The 10,508-nt window shown below is 39.9% G+C and overlaps 1 protein-coding gene across 1 annotated transcript; it reads left to right on the top strand.

Annotated features, from left to right (window-relative positions):
- Positions 1–2,300: 2,300 nt before the first annotated feature.
- LOC136679643 (retinal homeobox protein Rx2-like) lies at positions 2,301–7,577 on the top strand. Its single transcript, XM_066658286.1, has 3 exons — positions 2,301–2,592; positions 6,331–6,587; positions 7,134–7,577. Exons 1-3 carry the CDS (start codon positions 2,301–2,303, stop codon positions 7,575–7,577), a joined length of 993 nt encoding a protein of 330 aa, XP_066514383.1.
- The last annotated feature ends 2,931 nt before the right edge of the window (positions 7,578–10,508 follow it).

The raw sequence follows: 10,508 nt of genomic DNA on the forward strand, positions 1-10,508 counted from the left end.
AGTGAGCAGCGATTGGCGGCAGTGACAGCGGGGAAAGGCAGAGAGAGAAAAGAACACGTCTTAATACATGTGTGTTGTCTTTGTTGTGCGAGGGATTAGGGGACACTTTCAGTGGGATGCCATTATCATTTAAACAAAAGATTTTTGAAAGAAAGTTTTGTCAGGGCTTCATTAGCGCTGGCCTCCCTCTGCGGTTGGACCATGGCGGCCGTTTAGAGCAATTACTCCAGCAGAGAACAACTGTCAATCATTCTTAAAGGGGAAGGATTCCAATTAATAAACCTCTTAAGTCCTTTCCTTTTACCTCCATTCTCTGGTGTGTTCGGTCAGCGTGTGTGTTAAGTGTTGGGACAGCCCGCCGTAAAGATCAGGACCTTTCGGCCTTCTGCATTAGGGACGGTACGTTTCTCTGTCTTTTTGGAGTGCTTTTTGTTCACTGTTGTGACCGGACGCTCGTTAACAGTCACTAACGGGCAGAGAAGGCGGTACCTAAGCAAAAAAGAAAAAAAAATTGTGCTTGCTCTCTTCACCGTCATTAGTAAAGACACGGCGAGTGGAAGAAGAAGCAATGTGGATGAACTGAGGAGTCGAAAAGGTATGATGTATATATTTTATTCTAAGTAGTTTTTAGTCAAATTTTAAAAGTACTTTCTACGAAGCTAAAAGTCTGAAATATTGAATTATATTGGACTGAATTATATTATATTGAATTATTACTAACTTAGCAGCAGTATGAACCAAAAAATGTAACCTGAGCAAACTAAGATTCACCTTAGAAACACCTGTTGATCAGTTTGAGAACTTTTCCACACTTGCAAATAGAACAAAGGTGAAAATAAAGAACACTTGTGCTCTCTAAAACACCATTTACATTAATTATATAGTAATAACAAATATTATATAGTATCTTTAAAATACACATTGATTATATTTGTAATTATGATTTCGAATGATAATAACACATTACCCATTTTTTACATTTAGACTGAGATACCAAGATCAAGGTTTGGCAAATGTTACCCTAGCCACAATTAGATGATTGAAGCCTAGTCCTTTTTTTTCTTTTTACAAAAGACATCTGGAAACATTAACCTAGATGGTGTAGAAGAGGAATAATATCCACAATGCTACAAAAAATAGATTAGCCAGTTTTTATAGCGAGGTTATTTTATAATGACACAAATATAGATTCTAAAAAAAAATACCTCCCACTGTACCCATTCACAAGAATGCAGCCTGTGAACTAGCAACTGTGAGTATAAAAGAAAAATCTGTGCCCCAGTTCTCTTTCATTAAGACTGATGAGCCATGTATTGCACAAAGCTCTGTATTTTCACATTAATGAGAGTAGACGCAATCTCCAAGTTCAGATCAGTGATTTCTCACACTGCAGAAAGTTTATATGTAACTATTAACACTACTGCTGCTTTAAGACCTTGCATATTTTGTATAATTCTTTAAAGATCATTAGCTTGTCCTGTTGAATGTAGAAAAATTACTCGTAACAAGTAGTTATAATAAATTACATTTAAAAATAGGGTTTACTATGTTACAATGGTTTAGACTCTTCATACTTCATTCTCAGACAAACTTCATGACTTTGAAGTCTTTTAAATTAAACTACTGAGTGAATCATAACATCACGTTATTGTTCTGTTGACTGTAAAGCAAAGCAAATCTTGACGCAATCGTGACTTCAAAAAGACAAAACAGTGTCTGTATCAGAAAGATGACATCATAAGAACAGAAAAGACACTGAAGTGTCAACACCTGACACATATATTTTTAAAGACATTTCATTGATGTCGCAACAAGCAGATACCGTCTGAAAATTTGAATAACCCATTATTTCTATTTTATCTATTATAAGGCTGCATTGTGCAGAAAAGTGCTTGGACCCTGAGTATTGCCACTTAAGACTAGTGTAAAAAAAATCCTGCTTTGTGCTGGGACTAAATTATTATTATTATTATTTAAATATTATTATTAATGATAATCATTCCAATAGAAACAATATGTAGTTGTTCTATAGCAATATATAATTTTAAGAGCTTTTCAGAGTGCTGTAATATAAAAAAATAACTGAGTTACCTTTTTATCTTTCATTTTTTAACAGAAAGCTTAATGGTCCACTCTCAGAAGATGCTTTCTCATTGCATCTAATCTGAATCTTCACCTCAACACATACTTCATTCTGTGAATCTCCATTTGTTTGGATTCTTCTCCAAATAACTGACCCCTGTCTGGACACAAGGTCCACTTTACTGTCTCGAGGAGCCGTGTCCAAAGAGTTGGTTCGAATGCATTTGTCTCTGGACACCATAAACATGGCAGACGATGGCTGCCTCTCGACGGACCACTACCAGGATCTGGGGAAAGGAGGAGGCTCAGGCATGGGGGGCCGAGTCCACAGCATTGACGTCATTTTGGGCTTCAGTAAAGACCAGGACCACTTGCTCAATCCTGTGGGGCCTGTGGGAGGCCACAAAGTGGACGGAGATGATCTGGGGGAACAGGGAAAGCAGGTGACCTCTGACCCCTACGCTCACCTGCCTAGCCTGTCAGACAGCTCCCAGCACTCTGCCTACCATGGTGAGAAGTTATATCATTCTGATTTTTAAACGTAGTTTCTTAGCGTTCTTAAGGCCGTTTCACACAAGGTCGAGTATTGTTGTACGAAAAAAAAAGTTTCTGCGTCAGACTTTGAAATAGAACTGTTCTATTTTCTGCGATTGACGGATGCGTTAAAAATCAGCACGACCAATCAGAGCGCCGTTGTCATGGTTGCAGATCAAACAAATGAGCAGGAAGACGGCGGTTGAACGGTTCGTCTTGTTCGTAGCAGAACATACACACGCTTGAAATATAAACCACACGCTTAGAAGTAAAATGGTTAAAGTGATTAAAGAAAATATAATTCCTTTTAATGAGAGAAGCAACACGCAGAAGCAGAGCCTCAAACTCCCCCAGACACCTTCGGAAACACTTCTGAACTCCCTGTGTTGTTCTGGAGACTGGGGCGGGTTCATTGTGTGTGTGGGCGGTGTTTAAAGTAAAATTATAAATTCATAATCGCTCCAACTCAATAAATGTATTCATTCTTCGTCTACCAGTGTCTTCCCTGATTTCAGAGCGCCGAGACAAAAAAAATGCGTCGGACGCAGTTTGAAGGTCCCATACGTTAAAAATTGCAGCCATTTTTTTACGTGTAAAAAATCGTACACGGTGTGAAAAGGCCTTTAAGGTCTTGATTTGAACATGGTTTTTCTCTTTTAAAACCATTAACAGGTCAGAGTAGCCCTTCTTTTCTGAGGTGTATCTCCACTCTGTGTTATGTAACTCTTGGTGGAAAGCTGTATGGACCGTAAGACTGTGCTGACCTTAACCAAGGTTCTCAGAGGCCTACTCTTACAGATTTAAACACTAGCTGATGTCTAAATGGGCTAATCCACAAAAAGGACAAACATCAATGGAAAGCAAACAACATGAGCCTTTATTTACACTTAATGCAAGTATTTCCCAAGAGCTGTGAGGGCACAGATGTGGTAAAAATACGCATAAATTATCACTATCATTTAGTTAGCAACCTTTAAACTAATGTTTAAAGTCATTGCCAATTTCACCGACTTTCTCAGTGCTACATAGTCACAGTACAGCTGAACACGCTTAGAGGAGAACACTAAATGCCTCATTTTGTTATCTAACATATGCCTGTGTCGCTAGCATTTAGCTAGTAATGGGTTGACGGTGGAGAGAGAGGAAGAGAAAGCCCACAAACCCAGAGAGTTTGACTCTACAGCAGAATGTTCAAACCCTTAAACTCTTTTGGTTCCATAAAGAACCATGTTCCTTTTTAAGAGATGTGTGAGTTTGAAGAACTATTTAAAGGTTTAAAGTTATTTACCCCTTTAAACAAATTAGCGAAAATTGTTCTTTATGGAACATACTTCTTCAGTGACATTACACAAAGAGCCATTTTAAGCACAATTGATGAGTACAATTGATGGACTTTTGAAAAACTGTTGGCTCAAGCCTAAGTTCACCATTGCCAGTGCTAATCATTGACTTCTGGCTTGAAGCACACAATATATGGCTGTGAATCTGCAGCCTGTTTTATTTTTGGAGGGATGAAGATCCATCTACTTTTGGGACAGTCTGGAATTGTGTTCAAGATCCACAACAAATGATTCAACATCAGTAGATGACCTCACTAATATTTATGTGGCTGAATGCATTCAAATCCTCACAGCAGTGTTATAATATCTAAAAGCGTAATGGCTGTTAATGCTGCAAAGGAGCTGAAACTCCCATAATCAAAACATCTATAATAAAAAAAATAATTATGAGGAAGGTAGTCATAGTCTATTGGGAAAAAAAAGTAAAGGCTAACTGGCTTTAGCAGTGTGCACCAGACAAAAAGAATACACACCCAGTGGCAGCAGTCCAGAGTTAAACTTATAGAGAATCACAACTGCCACTAGTAAAGCTCTGGAGCTGCGAACAGCACGACATTTAACACGAGCACACACTTACACTGAAGCAATGATCTGATGATAATCTAGCCTAACTTAATTAGATTCATTTGCCGTCTGCCCCCCACCACAATATGTGGCTCACTTTGCTCCTTATCTGTTTCTCTGAAATGAAAATCTCTGCTTTTGCCAAGCACCCCACCCCACCCACCCCCCGCCACCCTCAAAGAGAGACAAAGAGGCTGAGAGAGGTTTTAAAGCAGTGGGATTAGCAGCTGAGGCCACATGAGGCCTCACAGGTTTAACAGGTGACATCTGTTTGCCTCTTCAGGGATTAGTGAAGAAAACTGCACGGAGCACAAGATGTGATGGAACTCAGCAGTGTCCCATTACATTAGATTGAATGTAAATTAAAGTGTTAGATAGCGAAAAGGTGTGCAAAAGAGTCATTCTTACCAACACAAAATGGATTATGCTATTTATTTATAAAAATATTACTTATTTATTTACAAAGTGCAACTTTCATGAGATGCAGAATTCAACAGCTTTGTAGTCCCTGAATGAACCAGTTTATGCTCAATGGAGCAGGTCCCCTTCATGCAGCCATGGTTAAAATATGTTTAGTACAGAGTCATTGACACATCCAGGCCACTAGCTATCAGTGTAAAAAATATTTAACATTAGAAGATCTGTCATCCATTATGTCTGTCTATGGTGGATGCCTTCAGGGCCTTGGATATAGGTTCCAGGCCAGGATTTTAAAATGCTTGGCTGGTATGACACTATAGCTATAGCAACTGCTAATCCACCTGACTATAGCTATACTGTAGTGTCATACCGGTCACCAGTGTTAATTTCTTTAACAAACACTATGATTCGATAGGAGTCGATTTGCAAGTACCTTCTCCAGCACTTTGAGCTTAAAATGCTCATGATAAATAAATGCAAACTGTATTGGAATAAATAAATAAGAAATAAAGTGGCCATATTCCTTCCAACACAACTTTAAGTCTATTGTTTATGAAATGTAGTAATAAACAATACCTTTAAATTGGCCAAGCCTCTTAAAATACTTGTTAAAGTTTAATTTAATGGACTGAAAGTAGACAAAAATATTTTTAGTTTTTGTAGACTGAGACTAGACTAAATCTAACAATAAATAAATCATTAAAATGAAACTAAAAATAAAATCAATATCAACTGCATAATTTAACACTGATACCGGTCACCCATTGTAAAACCCTAGCCTGAAACCTAGATCTAAGGTTTGGATTTTAAGCCCTCTGGTCTATTGTGATTTTCAAATTCCTGATACTTGGAACTGGTTCTCAGGGTTTGATCCTTGTCTTACGTTATCTCATCATTTCATCCCAGTTGTGATCTCCAGGATTTGTGGGCTTTGCTGTCAAAATAGTGCCTTCCTGTCTATCGTCAGGAGGTCTTGGGTTTGCTGGTGACCAGGAGGCCAAGAGAGCATAACTGGTCTTGGTCAAAGGCACCTCAACTGTGGATATTAAGGGAGAAGACAACATTGTTCTTTCACTTGCCCACAGTTATCCTGTTGGTTGATGGGAGTGAAGCTGCAATTTTCCAGTCCCAAATCTACATTTATTTAGCAACAATTATTATACTTTTTTGCGGACTTAACAGAACTTGCCAGTGAGTGTTCTCCTCCAAGTATGTTGAGCAATCTACTGATATAACTGTGTGATTAGGGTGGTTCTAGCTAATCGACTTGCCAGAAGAAAACATACTATACATTTCAACACAGTTACTAACACAGACATCTTTATTACACACTTCTTGAGAATGAATATTTGTTTTGTTAAAACTTGATCTACATTCCTTCTCTTTCTAGACACAGGGCTCTTCTCCAGTGATAAGTGTGATGGGGACCTTGGAGATCTTCACCGTGGAGGTGTAGAGAGTGACAGCAGGTCCCCGGAACCCCCTGAAGAAGACCAACCTAAAAAGAAACATCGGCGCAACCGGACTACCTTCACCACCTACCAGCTGCACGAGCTGGAGCGGGCCTTTGAGAAATCCCATTACCCTGATGTTTACAGCCGGGAGGAGCTGGCCATGAAAGTCAATCTCCCAGAAGTACGCGTGCAGGTAAGCTTGGAATAATGTGTCGTGGCGGGGCAGTAGAAAGCTGGTTGAGTTAATGTCATTACTCTGTTGGGTAAAGGTGCAAGTAAGCATTGTTAATTTTCTTACTTTGCTGATATAGGCACTGTCTGCATGGGGCTTAGGTCGAACAGAACCAATAGCACCAGGTAATGGTGTTAAACTGCGGAGATAATGTGATAATGGGACGACTATTGATTAGTGTAAACAGTGTGGCCTTGTTCGAGGAGCTTTGTTTAATTGACAGTTTAAGGCCCTTTGAGGTCTCTAATCCAGAAGCTTTGGAGTTTTCCTGCCCATCCTTTTAGGAAGTCAAAGTCAGGACCACTCCTTGAAATCCTTAACAAATACCACCCAGGTGCTATTTGGAGGGATGCCACTGGAAATCAAATTTTGGCTCAGTTAAAGCACTTTTTTACATCTCAGTTTCAAATTTGACAAACATCCACGTAAGGGTGTGTATCGTTCAGAAGTTATTCTCTGCCCATGTGTTCTAAAAGTTAATCCACCTCTTCGTTATTCTTTTTCTAGGTGTGGTTCCAGAACAGACGAGCAAAATGGCGGCGCCAAGAGAAGATGGACACCAGCACAATGAAACTCCATGATTCACCCATGCTGTCCTTCAACCGGCCCCCGATGCCCTCCAACGTGGGTCCCATGAGCAACTCACTGCCTTTAGATCCCTGGCTATCATCCCCACTTTCCAGCGCCACTCCTATGCACAGCATCCCAGGCTTCATGGGCCCAGGCCAAAGCCTACAGCCCGCCTACCCAAGCCATCCAGGATTCCTCAACTCCTCTCCAGGCATGGTCCAGGGCATGCAGCCCATGCCCCCTCCACCATACCAGTGTCCACCGGCTTTCAACGACAAATACCCGCTAGATGATGTGGACCGCAGTTCCAGCATCGCCACTCTGAGGATGAAGGCCAAGGAACACATCCAGTCCATGGACAAAACCTGGCAACCCATGTGATGCAAGGATTGGATTGGAAAATGTAAAAAGTATAACATCTCATAGAACCTGACAGAGCTGAGGAAGGACAACAAATACTCAATCGTGGAAGGTGGTGATCTTTGGAGGATTGAACTTCCCTCTAAAGCGCTGGATGTCATCAACATCTGCACATTTGGATTCACAAATTTTGTTACCTGAAGCTCATCAACAAAGACTGTAGGGTTACCTGTTAGCTGTCATTGTTAGAGTAGCAATGTCTCAGCAAGGATAAATCTGAACTCATTTTGTACTACTACACAAAGAAATCTAAGGACCTCATATGTAATAGAAACTTGTCAGGAGTTTGGATTCCCAGCAGTGGTTTCCTTAAAAAGATTACAACACTGTATTTATAGCATTTGGCAGATGTTATTACCCAGGGGTTACTTTATAAAGGTAGGTAGCATTAGGAGTCTTGCCTAAGGGTTCTTACTGGAAAGACACTTGCCCAAGGGATCAATCCACAAAGGCCAGCATTCTTACCCCCTCTGCTATCCAAGCTATTCAAATATCTATGAGAATCTGGTAACATCTGTGATGAGGTGAGCTTGTAATAGCTGTGACAGACCTAACACATGTTAGCAAGGAGTCTCCTACCTGGCTTCGAATTAGTTTGACTTTCTAAGAAACAAGGGTTCTGGGATTTTGGAGCTCTTTTTCTGAGCTGATTTTCTTCCTTGGTCACTGCCAGGAGCTTTTAACCATCTGTTAAAGGCAGCTCAGGGGATCAGGTATCAGGTCTGGCATGGTGGCTAAAATGGGCAGACTTAACACCTCATTAACTTCTTTTATACAGGTTAATGCTTGTCCCTGAGTCACCATCAGGTGTCCCTCTGGGCTGGTGTCCAGCATATGGAAGAAAACATTGTCATTCTAGTCCACAATAGGTTAAAATTTGCAAAAGAGGACGACTCCATTTGGCTCACAACATGTAAAAGGTATTGACTCTCTAGCTAGGTTTGGGACTACTGCAATATATCACAAAAAGTATTTTACCATGGAGCAGCTCTCCTCCTGCATGGTCACTGACTGTTAAAGCCATGGCAGGAGACCATTCCATCTAATTACTACAGGTTAGATTGATTAATGAATTGGTTGAATTTGCTTGTTGATAAATAATATACACAACACTGCGCAACAGCCATTACACACACACATAAAACATTCAAGGATTAACCACAACAAAGCCGTAAAGCTTGAAAGGTGCTTTAGTCATCATTGCACAGCAATGCAACAAAATGTGATTGTTGAATTTGACCTGTAGCAGTAAACACACTAACGCACACACACACACACACACACACTAGTGATTAGGGGCAGTGTTCATACACACTCGGAGTGGCAGGCAGCCAGCTCGGCACCCGTAGGTTGGAGGTTGGGAGCGTTGCTCAAGGGTGGAGTCATGGATTAGGATTCTGATGTGAAATGGTGCATTCTATAGACACCCATTTCCTTACAGTTGTGGTGATAGATTCCAGGGGTCAACATGTCTACAACTCACATTCAGCCATTATATTTACAGTAAAAAAAATCAGTGAACTGAAATAATACTGATAATGTTAAAACACTGTAAAAAAATTCATTTTAAGGACTACTTTTCATCGTAAAGATACTGCTCCAAAAAGCATGGAAAGTGAAAATGTTATCTCAAAACTAAGCATTTCCTATAACTGTATTCCATAAGACTGCATTTTAAAACACTAACGGTTACAGATGTTTGGTTCTTATCACCACCCATGTGATGAGGTACAGCAGTTCATTTGGCTACAAATCAATGTAAATGACTTTGTGTACATTGCGACTGAAAAATGCCCTTTATTCCTCTTTAACCACCATAGGACCTTATAATATGTTGTTGCTCTGTGTATTCTCCTGTGTAGTTCTTCAACTACAACTTTGAAGGTTCTTTATGTAAGGTTTTGTTTATGGCATCTCTGTAAGCTCTTTATGCTACTTTCCAACTTTAAAAAAAGATGTTAACTCCAACGTATCTCCAGTGTTTCTTAAAGAGACAGTGATTGGATTCATTGTTGTTTTGCAGAAATATGCTCAGGCCACCAGGAGTTGTAGGAGAGTATGAGGTCATTAACTGATTGTGTAGCTGTCATAGCGAGCGCGTGTGGACACGCAGAGGGAGAGACGTTTATAATGAAAACCCCCACCCCCTCTGTCCATTCATCGCTCCACATTATTGATCGCTTTTCTTTGTCTCAACCTCTGAAACGAACAGACAAAGTCCTGATGAATAGTCGTCACTGCTGTGTACTGGGAATGAGGCATTACTTCAGCAAGAGCTCAGTTAAAGGGAAGTTGTGAAATTTCAAACGTCTATCAAATGATCGGCTTATATAAATATACAATATGTACACGTTCAGAATCATTGCGTTTGTGTGAACTGCTCCATTTTTGAGATTTTTTTAACAAGTCGGTATTGTTCACAGGGGTGGTGATATTAACAGGAACTCCAAAGCATAATACTCTTAAAGTCTAAAAACATCCCTTTAGATATAGATTCACTGTCATGTTTTATGACCGTTTGAAAGGCCTGTTACGTAATAAAACTAAAAAGAAGTACATGAAGTGTGTCATGAAGCAAGTTGTTCCCAAAATAATACAAATTTAATGCATTTAGCACACTTTTACAACCATTAAATATACATTTAAAACTCAGAAGATAGGTGTAGGTCCAGTGATCATGTTTGCTGAATAGCAACTGAAACTGAAATGGCTACACTTGTGTGCTGTGACTTTATGACACCACCAATGTAAGAAAACAAAGGACTACATAGCACCCACTTGAGGATTAGTTTGAAAATCTGAGTGAGGGATAGCACATTGACACCAGTCTTGACTGAATATGTGAGTGGGAATAAGTGACTTTGCATTTAAGAAGCTTTTAAATGCCTCCAA

This window comes from Hoplias malabaricus, chromosome Y (genome assembly GCF_029633855.1).
Source record: "Hoplias malabaricus isolate fHopMal1 chromosome Y, fHopMal1.hap1, whole genome shotgun sequence".
Taxonomy (NCBI): Eukaryota; Metazoa; Chordata; class Actinopteri; order Characiformes; family Erythrinidae; genus Hoplias; species Hoplias malabaricus.

Excerpts from the sequence above, each read along its gene's own strand:
- LOC136679643 (XM_066658286.1), top strand. The coding sequence starts at position 2,301 with ATGCATTTGTCTCTGGACACCATAAACATGGCAGACGATGGCTGCCTC. Across the intron at positions 2,593-6,330 it reads CCAGCACTCTGCCTACCATG|ACACAGGGCTCTTCTCCAGT; the intron begins GTGAGAAGTTAT and ends TTCTCTTTCTAG. Across the intron at positions 6,588-7,133 it reads TCCCAGAAGTACGCGTGCAG|GTGTGGTTCCAGAACAGACG; the intron begins GTAAGCTTGGAA and ends TTCTTTTTCTAG.